The following is an 18914-nucleotide window of genomic DNA, read 5'->3' on the forward strand; positions in this document are numbered from 1 at the left end:
TCTCTTCTGGCTTGTAGGATTTTTGCGGAGAGATCTGCTGTGAGTCTGATGAGCTTCCCTTTGTGGGTAACCCATCCTTTCTCTCTGGCTGCCCTTAGCATTTTTTCTTCATTTCAACCCTGGTGAATCTGACAATAATGTGTCTCGGAGTTGCTCTTCTTGAGGAATATCTTTGTGATGTTCTCTGTATTTCCTGGATTTGAATGTTGGCCTGCCTAGCTAAGTTGGGGAAGTTTTCCTGGGTAATATCCTGAAGAGTGTTTTCCAGCTTGGAGTCATTCTCTTTGTCACATTCAGGTACACCGATCAAACAAAGGTTAGGTATTTTCACTAATCCCATATTTCTTGGAGGTTTTGTTCATTTCTTTTCACTCTTTTTTTCTTTAATTTTGCCTTCTCATTTTATTTCATTGAATTGATCTTCAATCTCTGATATCCTTTCTTCTGCTTGATTGATTTGGCTATTGAAATTTGTATATGCTTCTCAAAGTTCTCGTGTTTTTCAGCTCTTATCAACTTGTTTATATTCTTCTCTAAGCTGGTTATTCTAGTTAGCATTTCATCTAACATTTTTTCCAAGGGTCTTACTTTCTTTGCATTGGGTTAGAACATGTTCCTTTAGTTCAGAGAAGTTTGTGATTACTCATCTTCTGAAGCCTGCTTCTGTCAATTCGTCAAACTCATTCTCCATCCTGTTTTGTTCCCTTGCTGGTGAGGAGTTGTGATCGCAGGAGGAAAGGCACTCTGGTTTTTGGTGATTTCATGCTTTTTGTGCTGCTTTCTTCCCATCTTCATGGATTTATCTACGTTTGGACTTTGAAGTTGGTGACTTTTGGATCGGGTCTCTGAGTGGATGTCTACTTGGTTTTCCTTCTAACAGTCAGGCCTCTCTGCTGCAGGACTGCTGGAGGTCCACTCCAAACCCTGCTTGCCTGGGAATCATCCATGGGGGCTGCAGAACAGCAAGGGTTGCTGCCTGTTCCTTCCTCTGGTAGCTTCATCCCAGGAAGGTACCCACCAGATGTCAACCAGAGCTCTCCTGTGTGAGGGGTCTCTTTGGATATATGGGGGTTAGGGAGCCGCTTAAGGAGGCAGTCTGTCCCTTATCAGAGCTCAAATGCTGTGCTGGGAGCTCTGTTCTCCCTTCAGAGGTGCTGGGCAGGGACGTTTAAATCTGCTGCAGCTGAACTCAAAACCGCCCCTTTTCCCAGGTGCTCTGTCCCGGGATAGTGGGGCTTTATAAGTCCCCAACAGGCTGCTGCCTTTTTCAGAGATGCCCTGCCCAGCAAGGAGAGAGTCTAGTTACAGTCTGCCTGCAGAGGCATTGCTGAGTTATGGTGGGTTCTGCCCAGCTTCTGTGTAAACTTCCTTGTGCTTTTGTTTACACAGGTTAGGTTAGAACTACCTTCATAATGGCAGCCTGCCTCTGTAACGGCCGGATGCCCTTTCCCCCACTGAGCTCGACCAACCTGGGTTGAGCTCAAACTGCTGTACTGGCTGTGAAAATCCCAAGCCAGTGGGATTCAGTTTGCTGGTTTCCATAGGGGTGGCACCTGCCGAGCCAGTGGCTCTCCGCCTTCAGCCCCCTTTCTCTCAGGGGTACTGGCCGCTCTGTCTCATAGGCACTCCAGGCGCCAGCCAAAACAGCCACTCAGATTTGTGCTGGAAACCTGCTGCGCCAGCTGAATTAGCCTTCCAGATTTGTGCTGGAAACTCATGGCACCTGTTGGCCAGCAGGAATCTCCTGGTCTATGGGCTGCAAAGACCACAGGAGAAGCGCAGCATCTGAACTGGAGTGCTGGAGTGGCGGGAAAAGTCCCCATGGCCTCTTGGGTAGGAGTGGGTCCTGCAGCCCATTGCACTTCCCGGGTGAGGCAGCGCCCTGCCCTGCCTCAGTTTTCCCTTTTTGGGCTACACCCACTGTCCAGCTAGTACCATTGAGATGAACCTGGTAACTCAGTTGGAAATCCGGAGATCACTCGCCTTCTGTGTGGCTCTCGCTGGGAACTGTGCTCTGCAGCTGTTCCTATTTGGTTATCTTGGTGGAAGTCAGGTGGTTTTTTTTTTTTTTTTTTTAGGCTTCAAAACTCATAGTTTTTGAGGATTCTTTAAAATACAGTTTTAAATGGTTGGGTGTAGAAGCCTTTTCCAAAACCTAATAGTAGTCTGAAATAAAACTGTAGCCTGAATATTTGTGTGGTCACAAGCAGCTTTAACTGCATTTTTGTAAAATACTCCCAATAGTACAGAAAAAGTAAAAAAGGTATTCAGGTCCCTAAGGCCTCATTTCCTCCTTTTCCTTTCAGTCCCTCTGTCTTCTCAGTTGGTTCTATAACCTTCCAGATTTTTTTTAATTTTGAGATGGAATCTCACTCTATTACCCAGGCTGGAGTGCAGTGGCACTATCTCAGTTTACCACAACCTCTGCCTCCCGGGTTCAAGTGATTCTCCTGCCTCAGCCTCTTGAGTAGCTGGGATTACAGGTGTGTGCCATCACACCCAGCTAATTTTTGTATTTTTAGTAGAGATGGGTTTCACCATGTTGGTCAGCCTGGTCTTGAACTACTGTCCTCGTGATCCGCCTGCCTTGTCCTCTCAAAGTGCTGGGATTACAGGCATGAATCACTGCGCCTGGCCTTCAGATCTTATCCTATGTTTTATGGACCTGTATATCATAGAGAATTGTGCATATATGCTCTTAGCACTCTTTTTTACACATTGTAAACACAGGTATTCTGCATTTTTTCCCCCTTAACAGTGTGTCTTGAGATCTTTTTATGTTTGCAGACAGAGATGAATCTCACTAAAGCTGCTGTGTAGGGTTTGCACAGTGTGAATGGATTTTATTTTGTATAACCATCCCTGTTGCTAGACATTTAAAATTATTTCCAATATTATAATTGTTCTAACATTGCAACTTTTCTTTCTAGGGTGTCAACATCTGAAAACATTTGGAAACTGTGAGGTTCTTTGGTTTGTTTTATTTTTACGAGCTTGTATTACAAAAATAAGTAATCTTTTCTAAAATAAATATTTTCTAAAAAGGCATTTTAATTTTTTGATTTAATAAAAACATGCAGTCTCTTAAAAAGAAAATCCTTTGTGGATAGCTATTACTACTTAAAAGGCTGGTCACGGTGGCTTATGCCTATAATCTCAGCACTTTGGGAGAGCAAGGTGGGGGGATCACTTCAGGTCAGGAGTTCGAGACCAGCCTGGCCAACATGGGGAAAACCCCTCTCTACTAATGCAAAAATTAGCCAGGCATGGTGGTGGGCACCTGTGGTCCCAGCTTCTCAGGAGGCTGAGGCAGGAGAATCACTTGAACTCAGGAGGCAGAGGTTGCAGTGAGCCAAGATTATGTTACTGCACTCCTGCCTGGGCAGCAGAGCAAGACTCCATCTCAAGAAAAAAAATTTCTGTATAGGGCTGGATATGGTGGCTCACACCTGTAATTCTAGCACTTTGGGAGGCCCAGATGGGAGAATCATTTGAGCCCAGAAGTTGGAGACCTGCCTGGGCAACATAGTGAGACCCCATTTTTTTTCTTAAAAAAAAAAATAATAAATTTTTATATAGCATTTTATACTTACCAATATTTGAAATACTCACATTGAAGTTCCCACTGAATAATGAGGCAGTACAATTTATAAGCTGCTTTAACATAATAAAAGTAAATTAATATTCTAAAGGAAGCATTAAAAAGGACAAAAATAGCATTTTCTCTCTGATTCTAAAATTAATTCCTACATAGAAAAGGTAAAAACTTTTTAAAAATGTAATCCCAGATTTTATAGAAGACATTAAACACCTTTAACATTTTGGTGACCGTTCTCACAGATAGTGGTGCATGTGTGTGTGTTTCTATATTGAGTCTAGTCATATATAGTGTTATGGGTGTGTGTAATTGTGTATACATCCAATGCAGTCATTTTCTTAACTTTTTTTTCCTCTTTTTTAGACAGGGTCTTGCTCTTGCCCAGGCTGGAGTGCAGTGCTGCAATCTCAGCTCACTGCAACCTCCGCTTCCCAGGCTCAAGCGATCCTCCCAGCTCGGCCTCCCAAGTAGCTGGGACCACAGGCACATGTCACAATGCCTGGCTAATGTTTTGTATTTTTGGTAGATACAGGGTTTCACCATGTTAACCAGGCTGGCCTTGAACTCATGAGGGCAAGCCATCCACTGTCTCAGCCTCCCAAAGTGCTGGGATTACAGGTGTGAGCCACTGTGCCTGGCCATCTTTCTTTTTTCGCGTGTGATACATACATACACACAGACATTTGTATGTAACTACATGGATTATACTCTATATGTTATTTTGCTGCTTTTTTACTCAGCAGTGGGCATAAAAATCTTTTAATGCCATTGAATACAGATATATCATTCTTTTAATGTCAAGTATTTCTCTATTTAAAGTATACCTGATTGATTCTGATCAGTCAGATGGCAGAGGCAACTGTCAAATGGACTTTGGCTGTGGGGAGTAATCGATTGGAAAGTTTTTTTTTTTTTTTTTGCTAGTTGATTAAAAAAATTTATTGAACGTTGGTAAGAAAAGATTGATAAGTACTGTGACAGGGTGGGGGCTGAACAAAAATGAACTGGAAGATACATTGCAACATAAAAATCACACTAGGAAATGCTTTTCCCAATAGAGAAAATATGAAGTTTGTTTAAGGTTTAATTGGGTAAATATTGATACTTTGACTTTTAAATCATACTAGTGTGACATCTATATTTTTGCCAGTATAAGTCTGTGGATCAAATTACTTGGTTGTAATCATGGAATCTCCCTGGCACCTTTTAGTTGAAAAACTGTACAACAAATAGCATATAGCTGTTTTTCTTGGACACTTACTATTTAGGTATTATATACTTGGTAGGAGAGATTGTTCCTCTACTTATATTATCGGTTCTGTTGTGAGACTAAAATATTAAAAATTGTAGGAAAAAGAGCTGGGTGTGGTGATATACGCCTATAGTCCCAGCTCCTTGGGAGTTTGAGGTTGCCTGAACCCAGGAGTTGAGAACTACCTGGGCAGCATAACAAGACTGCATCTTATTTATTTATTTTTGAAAATTATATTAAGTTCTGGGGTACATATGCAGAACGTGCAGGTTTGTTACATAGGTATACGCATGCTATGGTGGTTGCTGCATCCATCCCCCTGTCATCTACATTAGGCATTTCTCCTAATGTTATCCTTCCCCAATCCCTCCACCCACTGCTAGCCCTCCCTTACCCCACTATCCTCCTGACAGGCCCGGGTGTGTGATGTTCCCCTCCCTGTGTCCCTGTGTTCTTATTGTTCAGCACCCACTTAAGAGTGAGAACGTGCAGTGTTTGTTTTTTTCCCATAAAAACAGTAAAATGTTTATTTTCTTAGAAGAAAAAGGAGGAGGGATTCAAAATGATTGTGATCACACTTCCACGTGCATCTGAGCAAAGCCAATGCTGCAAGCTTAGTCCTTGACTAAGATACCTATTAAATCAAACAACCTGCCACTCCTATGTCACTTCCAGGAGTCACATCACACCATGCTTCTAATTGATAATAGCTTCTCCACTTCTTCTGAGCAGAGGAACAAGGCTTGCCATAGCAACCATCCCAACTCCAAAACTCAACACTGCCAGCAAGAAGCAAGGCTCAGTCCATCTCTAGACTGCGTGCGAGAGATGGGGAGGAAGGAGAGAGGGCAGGAGATGCTTGTCTTAGAAGCAGAACCAGTTTAGAATAGAAGTTTGATATCTGACTTCACCACTACCTCATCTTATAGAAAATAGGTTGGAGAGCATCTGTAAAACAACAGTATCTTTAAGGTGAAATTGCAGAATTTTGCTGCATACCTGGACACGAGAAGTGAAAAGTTGCAACAAGTTTTAACTAGCAGCAACAAAGAAAGTTCGATAACAGTTTTTTGTTGTTTTTAGCAATATTCCTTTACAAGTTCATTAAGAAACACTGTAATTTAATGGGGCGTATGATATGGAACGATCTTCTTTTGCTATAGTGCTGTTTGCTGAATAGAACCGACCTTTGCAAAGATTTCAACTGGGGTGTAACCTATTTACACAGCAGTAACTCCTGGTTTGAGTGGTAAAATTGGTGCTATGTGATATCCTCTTCTTCCGAACAGTAATCCCGACCCTTTTCAATTTTTTCATCCAGCATTCTGAAGAATTCTTGTTGGCTTTCAGAGATGTGCATGTTTGCTCTGGTTTGATGAACTAATCCCGGAACCTCTTTATTAGTTTTAAGTCTGACATTTAAGTGGGTACTTTTTTTTTTTCAGCCTCCCGAGTAGCTGGAATTACAGGTGTGCACCACCACGCCTGGCTAATTTTTGTATTTTTAGTAGAGATGGGGTTTATCCTTGTTGGCCAGGCTGGTCTTGAACTCCTGACCTCGAACTCCTGACCTCAGGTGATCCGCCGGCCTCAGCCTTCCAAAGTGCTGGGATTACAGGTGTGAGCCACCACACCCGACCTTCAGCTGGCACTTTTTTCCAAGTTTTCTTGGTTCCTGGCTGCTATTTTCTGCTCTTCTTCTGCCCCATTTTTCATGTATTTGACCTCTTCCACTGGGTTGATCCTATACTCGTCGCCAAACACATCTCCATTCTGGTAGTTTTTCCCTTTCTGGGCCTCCTCTTCATTTTGAACAGTGGCAACATGCTTGACAGAGGCACAGCCCATAGTCTCATTCGGTCAGCTTCAGCCGGGCTGAACTGCAGATCATCTCTACAGACACGGGGACATTGTTTTTTTCTTTAAACACAAAGAAAATCCACCTTGTTTCTGAGTTGGTCAAGATATGTGCACCTTGGGCACTCGCCGGGGGGCTGAAGGTGGCAAGCCTCCCGTCCCCCGCCCCTGTCCTTGCCGTTTTTCTTCCTCCCTCCTCCTCCTCCTCCCCTTCCTTCTCACCTTCCTCCTCCCCTTCCTCCTCGTCCCCACAGTGCGTCCAGGGGCTCCCCCTCCTCCCCGCCGCTTGGAGTAAGAACCCAAAACCCTGAAGCCGGGCCTGCGTGCGAGCATGCGGGAGGCGGCGCACGGCCAGCTCTCCAGTAACTGAGCGCGGTGTGCAGCTCCCAACTGAAGTGTGAAAGAAGCGGTGGCCGCGGCACGGAACGTCCCCCCAGGAGTGGGCAGGGAGCGAGCCCCAGTATTTAGTTTTCTGTTCCTGTGTCAGTTTGCTGAGAACGATGGCTTCTAGTTTTATCCACGTCCCTGCAAAGGACATTAACTCATCCTTTTTATGGTTGCATAGTATTCCATGGTGTATATGTGCCACTTTTTCTTTATCTAGTCTATCATTGATGGGCATTCAGGTTGGTTCCAAGTCTTTGCTATTGTAAACAGTGCCGCAATAAACATATGTATGCATGTGTCTTTGTAATAGAATGATTTATAATCCTTTGGGTATATAATCAGTAATGGGATTGCTGGGTCAAATGGTATTTCCATCCAGTTCTGTATCCTTGAGGAATTGCCACATGTCTTCCACAGTGGCTGAACTAATTTACATTCCTGCCAGCAGTGTAAATGTGTTCCTATTTCTCCACATCCTCTCCAGCATCTGTCTCCTGATTTTTTTTTTTTTTATAAAGATGGGGTTTCACCTTGTTGGTCAGGCTGGTCTTGGAACTCCTGACCTCAGGTGATCCACCCGCCTTAGCCTTCCATAGTGCTGGGATTACAGGCGTGAGTCATTGTGCCTGGCTGTCTCCTGATTTTTTTAATGATCACCATTCTAAGTGGCATGAGATGGTATCTCAATGTGATTTTGATTTGCATTTCTGTAATGACCAGTGATGATGAACTTTATGTTTGTTGGCTATGTAAATGTCTTCTTTTGAGAAGTGTTTGTTCATATCCTTTGCCCACTTTTTGACGGACACTAACAGGTGGTTGGAGTTAAGTGGCTTTTTCTGGCAGACTTGTTTTTTTCTGGTGACTCCTAGAATTAATGTCAGTGGGGAGAAGCTTGCAGTAATCGGCCTCAGTGAGTGAGTTTCTTTGTGAAGTGTGTGGCTTGAGATATGAAGTGACAGGATTGATCAGGCTCTTCAGTGAAAGGGAGTTAGGAGTGTTGGCATGGAACTGACAGAAAATAATGGAAACTGGTAATGACATCTAGTTTAGGTCAGTAAAGCAACACAGGAAAAAGGAGTCTTATCAGTTGTGGAAAGGAAGAGCAATTTTTCAGTCAGGCTAGCCAGGGAGATGGACTTCTTGCAGAGGTGGCTGCTGATGTTGGCCTTCATGGGTTGGGTGTTGTTAGTGGATAGCTGTTTTTGAACATTACTTGTTATATGGAACTTAAAAGTAGACACAATACTTGTCCTTTGATGTCACAACTAGAGTAGAATACAGGTGGTCAGGAGGTTGCTAGTTTTCTTACTTCCTCTTTTCTTTTTTAAGAAAAATAAAAGCATTCTATTTGTACTTTGTGCCTCTACTTCCTTAAAAAGCACTCTCAGATTTGTTAGCTGTCAGCCAATTATTTTTTTAAGAAGACTTGTATTTTTCTTTAAAAAATGTATAGATATCCTGACTAAGAGTATGCTTCTTTCTTACTGTTTTTCAAAAGAATCAGCAACTGAAAAAAATGCTAAGGCATTATTACTGCATAGTAACCTGAATAGAAATCAAAAGGGAAATTAAGGAGCTATTCAGATATTTAAAAAGTACCCTGAATGCCAAAATACCTGAGTCAGAAATACTTGGGTCCAGTTCTTCCCTGTTGGTGATTTAATTTCTGGAGCAAAGCTTAAACATTACATGAAAACTATGAAATATGCCTTAAAATAACATGATATTAATTAACTTAATATACTTATTGAATGAAGACATTTTGTAAATACTGGATATGTGAAGATGAATAACACATGGCCTCCACCCTTAAATTGTCACTTAGGGCCAGGTGTGGTGACTCACACCTGTAATCCCAGCACTTTGGGAGGCTGAGGCCGGCAGATCACGAGGTCAGGAGATTGAGACCATCCTAGCCAATATGGTGAAACCTCGTCTGTACTAAAAATACAAAAACATTAGCTGGGCATGGTGGTACATGCCTGTAGTCCCAGGTACTCGGGAGTCTGAGGCAGGAGAATTGCTTGAACCCAGGAGGCAGAGATTGCAGTGATGAGCCGAGATCGTGCCACTGCACTACAGCCTGAGTGGCAGTGCAAGACTCCGTCTCAAAAAAAAAAAAAAAAATTAAGAAGGATGAGATAGAAATATATGCTAAAAGTATATGGATGGTAACAATTAGGCAAAAAGGGGGAATAGTCATTTCTGCTTTGGGATATGGGAATGCATGTAAAAGCTTATTAGAGCAGGTGATTTTTCAGAAGGAGTTGTTCACTATGTAGCTGCAGATGGGCTGGGGCATGGGGTGGCAAGGATGCTCAGTCTAGTCGGAATATCATTGCCAGTGTCGTAGAGGACTGAGATCGTGACATTACAGATGCCTTAGTATGGGTAATGGGAAGGATGTGTGTGGAGTGGGAGGAGAAGATGCTAGGGAAGTTGTCAGGAAAGGTTTAACTTTATCCAGAAGATTCTTAAATGGGTAATTAATAAAATTAAGGAAAGATTATCTGGCAGGTAGAAGGTGACAAGCTTCTAGTAAGAGGTATCAGTTTGCAGATGTTAAAGTAATCAAGCTGGAAATGACACAGGCCCAAAGTCTCAAACTAAGTGACGAAAAATCAGAATGGAAATTAGGAGACGAAAAGATGAATTAGAAACAAGACACATGACTTGATATTGTGTGTGTGGTAAAGGAGAGGAAAGCATCAGGATGACTTCCAGATAATATGTCTTGAAGAATTTTAGAAAATTCCAGTGCCATTTGAGGAGAATCTGTTTTAAAAGGAATAAATAATTAGTTTGCTTTTGAACTTGCTGAGTTTGAGCTGGTGAAAGATATCCAGAAAGATGTATTCTGTAGGCATTTGGATCTGGAACTTCAAAAAAGGGTTTATAGTTAAGAATTGAGAGTCATCAGGATTGAATTGTTTGAAACTGTGGCAATAGATAGGATAATCTAGGAATTCAAGAAGAAAACTATGGCTTGGTGTGGTGGCTCACACTGTTCATTCCAGCAGTTTGGGAGGCTGAGGTGGTATCACTTGAGCCCAGGAGTTTGAGACGAGCTTGGGCAACATGATGAAACCCTGTCTCTGCAAAAAATACAAAGATTAACTGGGTGTGGTGATGCATGCCGATAGTCCCAGCTACTCAGGAGGCTGAGGTGGGAGGATCATCTGAGTCCAGGAAGTTGAGGCTGCAGTGAGCCATAATTACTCCGTTGCACTCCAGTCTGGGTAACAAAGGGAGACCCTATCTCACCGAAGGAAAAAAAAGAAGAAGAAAAGTGTTACAGACAGAGCATGAACATTTTGGAAGTGGGTCTGAAAGAAGCTTTGGTAAAAAAGATTCGAGGGAATGGTCTGAAAAGAATCCACTGAGTTTGTCAGTTAGATGCTGGTGACTATTGTTAAGGCAGTTTCAGTGGTATGTTAGGAGTAGGACCCAAATTACAGACTAATTCTGTATTGTATTATTGGTATTTATGCATTGAATTATATCTTTAAATATATTAAGGCTGGGCGCAGTGGCTCACGCCTGTAATCCTAGTATTTTGGGAGGCTGAGGTGAACAGATCACCTGAGGTCAGGAGTTTGAGACCAGCCTGATCAACATGGAGAAACCCCTTCTCTACTAAAAATACAAAATTAGCCTGGCGTGGTGGCGCATGCCTGTAACCCCAGCCACTCAGGAGGCTGAGCAGGAGAATCTCTTGAACCCGGGAGGCTGAGGTTGCAGTCCAGCCTGGGCAACAAGAGCAAAACTCCGACTCAAAAAAAAAAAAGGAAAAGACAAAATAAATATTATATTAAAATTAAAACATGATATATATATCAATTTAGAGAATTAGATAACCAGCTCTTATGTGCCTACTCTACAGTTTTTTTAACTTTTTAATTTTTAAATAATTATAGACTCATAGGAGGTTGCAAAAATTGTACAGAGAGGTCCTCCTGTATTGACTTCACTCAGCTTCCTCCAGTCACCATTCAGTTTAACAAGTATCTTGGGTTAGTTCAAATGTAAATGTCTTGGGATGGCTTATGGAACCATACAGGGAGTATGGATTTGGATTCTATACCCCATCTAGTGCAAGCCTGGGGTTTTCTCATAGGTGCCTCCTTCCCTGCCTCCACTAGGAGCAGAGAGGATGCAGACTGCTTTGCTGTTTCTCAGAATGTATGGGTGGAGTTTTTCCAGCTCCCTTTTTACATATTGGGGAATTCTTTGCAGGATTTTGCCTCAAAATAGGGATTTCACATGTAGCCCTCCCTTGAAATAAGCACAGAGGTGGATCTTCTGGGTCTATAGGCCCAATATACCCTTATAGACTGCCTTGGTGTCAGCTAAGATGACATCTCTGGCTTTGAGTTTCTTTTTTGCACCAGGAATTTCCCTCTCCCTGCTTTTCTCTCCCCTTTGGAGTTCAGCTGTGTATTCTAATTTTTCATATTGATCTAGTATTTAAGTGATACTGTTTGGTCACATGGATGTATTAATTCAGTCTGCCTTGTTGCTTGAATCAGAAGTCCAATAAAGCATTTTTTTCTAATAAAATATTAATTTTATTCTCTGCTTTGTTCCACAAAAATAATTCGAGGTTGGATTATATTATTCTCTCTTTAAAAATATATTTCTTGTTTTTTTTTTTGAGATGGAGTGTCACTCTGTCACCTAGGCTGGGGTGCGGTGGCGTAATTTCGACTCATTACAATCTCCGCCCCCCCAGGTTCAAGTGATTCTCTTGCCTCAGCCTCCTCAGTAGCTAGGATTACAGACACGTGCCACCATGCTTGGCTAATTTTTGTATTTTTAGTAGAGACAGGGTTTCACCATGTTGATCAGGCTAGTCTCAAACTCCTGACCTTGTGGTCTGCCCTTCTCAGCCTCCCAAAGTACTGGGATTACAGGCATAAGCCACCATGTCCAGCCAAAAATATTTATTTTTAAAATGGGTAATACATGCATGTTGTCTGAAATTAAAAAGATTTTAAAAAAGAGTATGCTTTTTGTTTTCCCTATTCCCCTAGCTACCTCACACCAGTTATCTCTTTATAGATAAAACCAGTTACCACTTACTTTTTTTTTTTAGTAGAGACAAGGTTTTTCCATGTTGGTCAGGCTGGTCTCAAACCGCCGCCCTCAGATGATCAGCCCGCCTCAGCCTCCCAGAGTGCTGGGATTACAGGCATGAGCCACCACGCCCAGGCTTCTAGAGGTTAACAATGCACTAGTTTATTCTTTAACAGAAGTTTTAAACTTTAGTGTTTATAATTTTTTTCTTTTTATTTATTACCCAGAAGATTTAGAATTGATATCATTTAATTTTGTAGTCAATATTCAGGATTTTTTCCATGTGTTTGAGAAGTAGGAATTGTATTTTCTTTTGCTTGAGAGTTTTTGAGTTACAGCTTTACACTAGTTGTGTGTTACAGGTATGTTTTTATATATGTGAATGAACTATCTATGTTTTAATTTTTGTTCACGAACTCCTCAGAATGTGACAAAGTGTTGATTAGGATGTTTTAAGTTATGTGGAATATTAAAATGAAACATTAGCTCTAAATTTTTTATTTTCAATGGCCTCATAACTATACATATTTATGGGATACAGGGTGATATTTGAATACATGTATACCATGCATAGTGGTCAAATCAGGGTAACTGGCATATCCATCACCTCAAACATCGATCATTTCTTACTGCTGAGAACATACAAAATCCTCTATTAAAACTAATGGAACTCTCCATGAATTTGCGTGTTATTTTTGCGCAGGAGCTGTGCTAATTTTCTCTGTATTGTTTCAGTTTTCGTGTATGTGCTGCCGAAGTGAGCACTGGCCCTAATTTTTAGGAAGTAGTGGAAATGATATTTTAAGATACTAGAAATCTTATTGAAACACATTGTAGCTATTCTTAAAAATTGTCCTGATTACTAACCAATCCATATACATATATGCAAACAATTGCCCAAAGAAATGAGGGGGTCTGTCAGAGATAAAGCCTTCTCCTTTGGTTTCCTTAGCCACAGTTTATACCATTGACTACCTAACTGCAGCTTGGTGTGAAATTCAGTAACATGGAAGCAAGAAATGGAAGCCTATGACCTAATATGTTTTCTTCCTTAGATCAACCTCTCCACTTCTCCTACACCTGCACAGTTAATAAGCCGTTCCCAGGCTTCCAGTTCTACCAGCGGCAGTATTACCCAACAGACTATGTTACTAGGGAGTACTTCCCCTACCCTAACGGCAAGCCAAGCTCAAATGTATCTCCGAGCTCAAATGGTAAGATATGAGCTACCAAATTTTTTCAGTGTTTAAGGACTTGAGAGATCAAAATGTTTCTTGATTTGATACAATAAGAGGTATTTTTAATATTTAAGAAATGTTTAATTGTGTGTGTGCATGTGGGGGTGCCTTCAGCTCTTGTACATTTATGTCATGAAAGAGTCTACTTTTAATTAATAGGTCTTTTTGGTATCAAATAGTAATTGTCAACATTGGGAAGCTAATAGAGTCAATATCAAGAGTGATTTTTAATAGAAAACAAACCTTTTTTTTTTTTTTCATATTTTAACATCTCTGAAATTGGGATGCATTTTATAACTAATGGCAACTTGGTACTTACAGTGGTCCATAAAATCATATCATTTTTCACAACTTAGATTTGGTGAAATAGAAATGTTAAAAAACGTGGTTGTTCAATAAGTTAGAATTTGTGTCCTGGGATTTTCTGAAGTCTATGTTGGAGTTCCTGAGAGTTTCCCAGATGATTCTTAGCTTTGGTTATTCTCATCTCAAATTCTGCAAGGTTATTTATGTTCTCCTGTTCATTTTGATCTTTTATGAATATAGTAATGGTAATTTGGTTATTCTGTATTTGAGTATTTACTGATTTCCTAATTTAATTGTTAAGCTTCTTTAAGGAATATAGAAATTTGTTGACATGTATTTTATTTGATGTCTTTACAAGAAACTAGACAAAAGCATTGTCCCCAATATATATTTATATTCTTTTTTGTCCAGTAGACTGATTATATATCTACATCTCCAGTTTTCTATCTAAAATTGCAAAGAAAGTTTCCAATCATTTATGCTTTAAAATTAGGTTGAACCATTTGAAATGGTTGCTATTTGATCACTTTTGAACTCTAAAACTAGCAGTTTCATACAGGTCAAACTAAATGGAATATCTTCTTTTTAGGTTTAGTCCTTTCAGGGTATTGGTACTGGAAATTACCTTTTCAGGAAAGTTGTGCCAGTTGTCCTGTGGTGTCTGTGGTGGATTGTTGCAAGGCTCACCCTCTCTGTCCCCTAGAATACGCAAATCTGAGGATGGATGCTCAAGGCACAGTATTTGCATTGAACCTTTGCATATCCTCTCATATACTTTAAATCATCTCTACGTATAATAATATAATGTAAACATTATTTAAATAGTTGTTATACTATATTATTTAGGGAATACTGATGAGAAAAGTTTCTACAGGTTCAGTACAGATGCAGCTATCCTTTTTTTTAATGAATATTTTTTCTATCTGCAGTTGCTTGAACAAACCCACAGATATCAAAAGCTCATTGTACTTTGTGGTTTAATTCACTTAAATTTAGTGTACTGAAGAACTGAAGTTTAAAAGGTCACTTAATTGGTCTTTTATTTTTCTAATTTTTTTTATCTTCATTTGATTGAATATTTTAACTTAGATAGCAAGAGGAACTGAATAACCCTTGATACAATTTTGAAATATAGTGTTTACACATTCTTTGAAACAACTGTCAAATTTACTAAATTGAATTAGATAATCTCTGAGTGGATTGTATTGCCTTAGAAATTAATGGCATTTATTTGGTATTGAAAAAAATTGAGCGAGGCATGGTGGCTCATGCCTGTAATCCCAGAACTTTGGGAGGCTGAGGCGGGCCGATCATTTGAGGTCAGGAGTTTGAAACCAACCTGGCCAGCATGATGAAACCCTGTCTCTACTAATAATACAAAAATTAGCTGGATGTTGTGGCGCATGCCTGTAATCCCAACTACTCGGGAAGCTGAGGCAGGAGAATCACTTGAACCTGGGAGGCAGAGGTTGCAGTGAGCCAAGATCACACCACTGCATTCCAGCCTGGGTGACGGAGTGAGACTCTTACCAGAAAAAAAAAAAATTTAGAAAAAGGAAAGTGATGAGTAAAAAAGTTAAATATGTCTTTTTGTTTTTTGATGTGAAGCTTTTTTTGCAGGCTTTTTTGTTTAATTTTGACATGTGTGGCATTTAGTTTGAGAATGAGTATTTCTTTTTTTTTTTTTTTTAAAGGTAGTATCTTGCTTTGTCGCCCAGGCTGGAGTTCGGTGGCATGATCTCAGTTCACTGCAACCTCCATCTCACGGGTTCAAGCGATTCTCCTCCCTCAGCCTCTCAAGTAGCTGGGATTACAGGCATGAGCCACCATGCCCAGCTAATTTTTGTATTTGTAGTAGAGATGAGGTTTCACCATGTTGGACAGGCTGATCTTGAACTCCTGACCTCATGTGATTCACCTGCCTGGGCTTTTAAAAGTGCTAAGATTACAGGTGTGAGCCACCACGCCCGGCCATAGAATGAATACTTCTTTACAAATAGTTTCAAAATGAAAGCGCAACCTAGATTTGTCCTATAAATCCTTTGTAGCTGGGTGAAATATTGGAGTGTAGTATGTGGCATAGTTATCCTTATGATAAAGAGGACTGAAAAGACTTTTTGGTGTTTCTTTTTGTTTCTCGCTGAAATTTAATTTGTGTCCCAAAATAGTGACTGTTGTTGTTTTGCTTTAACTTTCCATTTTAGGAATCCTGCCGCAGTAGTTTTGAGCTAGGAAAAATTTAAGTATAATAGCTTAGTTGAGATACAATTTGGTCTCAGAATTTCATATCACCAAAATACATTTTCTTTTTTGAGTACTGCTTTTTTTTGCACTCATCAGAGTCATGAGCTGTTTTAAAAATGTTTATGATTTTTTTGATTTCTCTATTATTAGAAACTTCTTTTTGTCCTGTAAAACCTTTTGCTGAGGAGATAATCCTAAACTGCATTGTCTTTCTGTCACAAATTTCAGTCTCCCTTGCCTGCTACACATTGTGTGTGGGACATGTTCTTTTGTCTTAGGGTATTTTTTTGGTTTTCTGTCTGTACAGCTGATTTTCACACCTGCTACCACTGTGGCTGCTGTACAGTCTGACATTCCTGTTGTCTCGTCGTCATCGTCACCTTCCTGTCAGTCTGCAGCTACTCAGGTGAGCTTGTCTAGCTTCATAATGTGTTATTTGAGATCTGCATCTTCAGGTTAAAGTTAAGCATTGCATCTGTGTTTAAGTTATTACTGATGGTTTCAGTGCTCCTTGTCATGCATTTTAGATTGAAATTTAATAAAATACAATGAGAACTTTAAGAAAATGTGTTTTGGCCGGGCGCGGTGGCTCACACCTGTAATCCCAGCACTTTGGGAAGCCGAGGCGGGTGGATCACAAGGTCAAGAGATCGAGACCATCCTGGTCAACAAGGTGAAACCCTGTCTCTACTGAAAGTACCAAAATTAGCTGGGCATGGTGGTGCACGCCTGTAGTCCCAGCTACTCGGGAGACTGAGGCAGGAGAATTACTTGAACCCAGAGGCGGAGGTTGCAGTGAGCTGAGATCGTGCCATTGCACTCCAGTCTGGGTAACAACAGTGAAACTCCATCTCAAAAAAAAAAGAAAAGAAAATGTTTTTTGTTCTGTAGAATTATATACCATTAAACACAGATATTTAGGTTATTTGATGTTGGTTGGTCAAGGTTAATGAGAGTTTTTGTTAATGACATTCTCTTCATAAAGCAGATTTATTTCTCATCATGTGAGATATATTATTTTGCTTACAGTGTTCCTTATGTGATAACTAAGTCAAGATGGATTTTAATTTGAAAATGAATTAGACAAATTTAAAAGTTTAAAAATTGGTCAAGTACAGTGGCTTATGCCTGTAATCTCAGCACTTTTTGGAGGCCCAGGCAGGAGGATTGCTTGAGCTTAGGCGTTAAAGGCCAGCCTGGGTAAAATAGCAAGACCTGGTCTTGACTAAAAAAATAATAAAAATTAGCTGGGCATCGTGCTGTGTGGTCATAATTCTAGCTTTTCAGGAGGCTGAGGTAGGTGGATTGGTTGAGCCTGGGAGATTGAGGCTGCAATGAACTATGATAGTGCTACTGCATTCCAGTCTGGGTGACATGGTCAGATTAATCATTACAGAAATGCAAATCAAAATGACAGTATTACCAGAGATTCACTAGAATGGCTGAAATGAAGAAGACTGCTAATACTATATATTGGTGAGAATGTGGAGCATCCAGACTCTCATACATTGCTGGTGAGAATGTAAAATGGTAAAACCACACTTTGGAAAACAGTTTGGCAGTTCCTTATAGAGTGGAACCATACACATAATGTGACTCAGCAGTTCTCCTTAAGTTTACCCTGAGAGATGTGAAAACATGCATAAAGACCTGTTAACAAATGTTTGTAGCAGCGGTACTCAGAATAACCCCAAACTGAAAACAACCAAATGTCCTTTAACTGCTGAGTAGATAAACAAATTTTGATATATTATTTTTATTTTTTATTTTATTACCTTTTCCCCACCCACCCCAGTTTTAATATATTCTTATGGTGGAATACTGCTCAGAAATAAAAGAATGAACTGATGAAAAAGATGATGTTTAGCAAAAGAACCTTGGTATAAGGAATACATATTCTGATTCCATTATATGAAATCCTAGAACAGGCAAAAGTATAGTGAAAAAAAATCAGATTAGTGGTATCTGGGGTAGAAAGTAGGCAGAGATTGATTGGGAAGGGGCATGAGTCAACTTAAATGGTTAATTAAGGTGATGTTCTGTATCTTGGTTGGGGTAGTGATTTTATGGTATGTACATATGTCAGAACTCAGTGTAATATTATTTATTGTATGTAAGTTACACCTCAATAAATTTGACAAGAATGGATTAGAGTGAGTACATTTTAAATGAAAACAATTGAGTTAGAATGTTACTTTGCATGATATTGCTGTATTTTTGTGTTCTGCATAATAAATATTTTAGACTGCATATGGCAGAGATGGATATTTTAGGGTGATCTTTGGCCTCTTATATTTAATATAATAGTTCTCTGTCTTCTGGTAAATAAAAAGTGCGATGATAATTTCTTTGGTATTTTTGATAAAATACATATTATTTCATTTACAAATAAAGGCTAATTTTCATGTATTAATTTATAAAGATGATGGTCATTTACATTCAGATTTCTCCTAACTTGCCCTGTGGTTTTCCATAGTTTCTTTTTTTTTTTTGAGACGGAGTGTCACTCTGTTGTCCAGGCTGGAGTGCAACGGTGTGATCTCGGCTCACTGCAACCTTTGCCTCCTGGGTTAAAGCAGTTCACCCCAGCCTCCCAAGTAGCTGGGACTACAGGCACATGCCACCATGCCCCTCTAATTTTTGTATTTTTAGTAGAGACAGGGTTTTACCATATTGGTCAGCCTGATCTTGAACTCCTAACCTCAGGCAATCCACCTGCCTTGAGCTCCCAAAGTGCTGGGATTACAGGGATGAGCCACCATGCTTGGCCGATTCTTCACAGTTTCTTAACTTTATTGGACTTTATTTCCCCCTGTATTTACAAAATAAGAACTTGATCTTTGTTAACTTTAAGATTTTTTAGCTCTAAACTTTTATGTCTCTGTGGAATGAATTTGTTGAACTAATTATCTTCTTTTAAAATCAATTAATTAATCTTAAGTAATTAATTAAT

At 40.0% G+C, this 18914-nt stretch overlaps 1 protein-coding gene, 1 non-coding gene and 1 pseudogene across 33 annotated transcripts in view; 1 reads left to right on the top strand and 2 right to left on the bottom strand.

The window, feature by feature from the left end:
* The window catches only part of PHC3 (polyhomeotic homolog 3), an 89214-nt gene that overhangs the window by 23575 nt on the left and 46725 nt on the right, over window positions 1-18914 (top strand). For 17 of the 32 annotated variants that reach the window (XR_013528421.1, XR_614698.5, XR_614697.5 and 14 more), the window contains 2 exons: window positions 13229-13387; window positions 16269-16367. The exons of 7 other annotated variants lie outside the window; for them this stretch is intronic. Coding sequence is in view for 14 of the 25 variants with exons in the window: in XM_017965688.4 (XP_017821177.3) it covers window positions 13229-13387; window positions 16269-16367 (258 nt within the window). In the remaining 11 variants the exon portion in view is untranslated. The remainder of the gene's footprint in view (window positions 1-13228; window positions 13388-16268; window positions 16368-18914) is intronic. 8 more of the 32 variants (XR_013528424.1, XM_078353857.1, XM_078353858.1 and 5 more) reach the window with 2 other exon arrangements.
* LOC100400598 (uncharacterized protein C1orf21-like) lies at window positions 5968-6838 on the bottom strand (annotated as a pseudogene).
* Window positions 12831-12938, bottom strand: LOC118149020 (U6 spliceosomal RNA). The gene has a single exon (XR_004736194.2). It is a non-coding gene; the product is annotated as a U6 spliceosomal RNA (small nuclear RNA).

This window comes from Callithrix jacchus, chromosome 17, assembly GCF_049354715.1.
Source record: "Callithrix jacchus isolate 240 chromosome 17, calJac240_pri, whole genome shotgun sequence".
NCBI classification, from domain to species: Eukaryota; Metazoa; Chordata; class Mammalia; order Primates; family Cebidae; genus Callithrix; species Callithrix jacchus.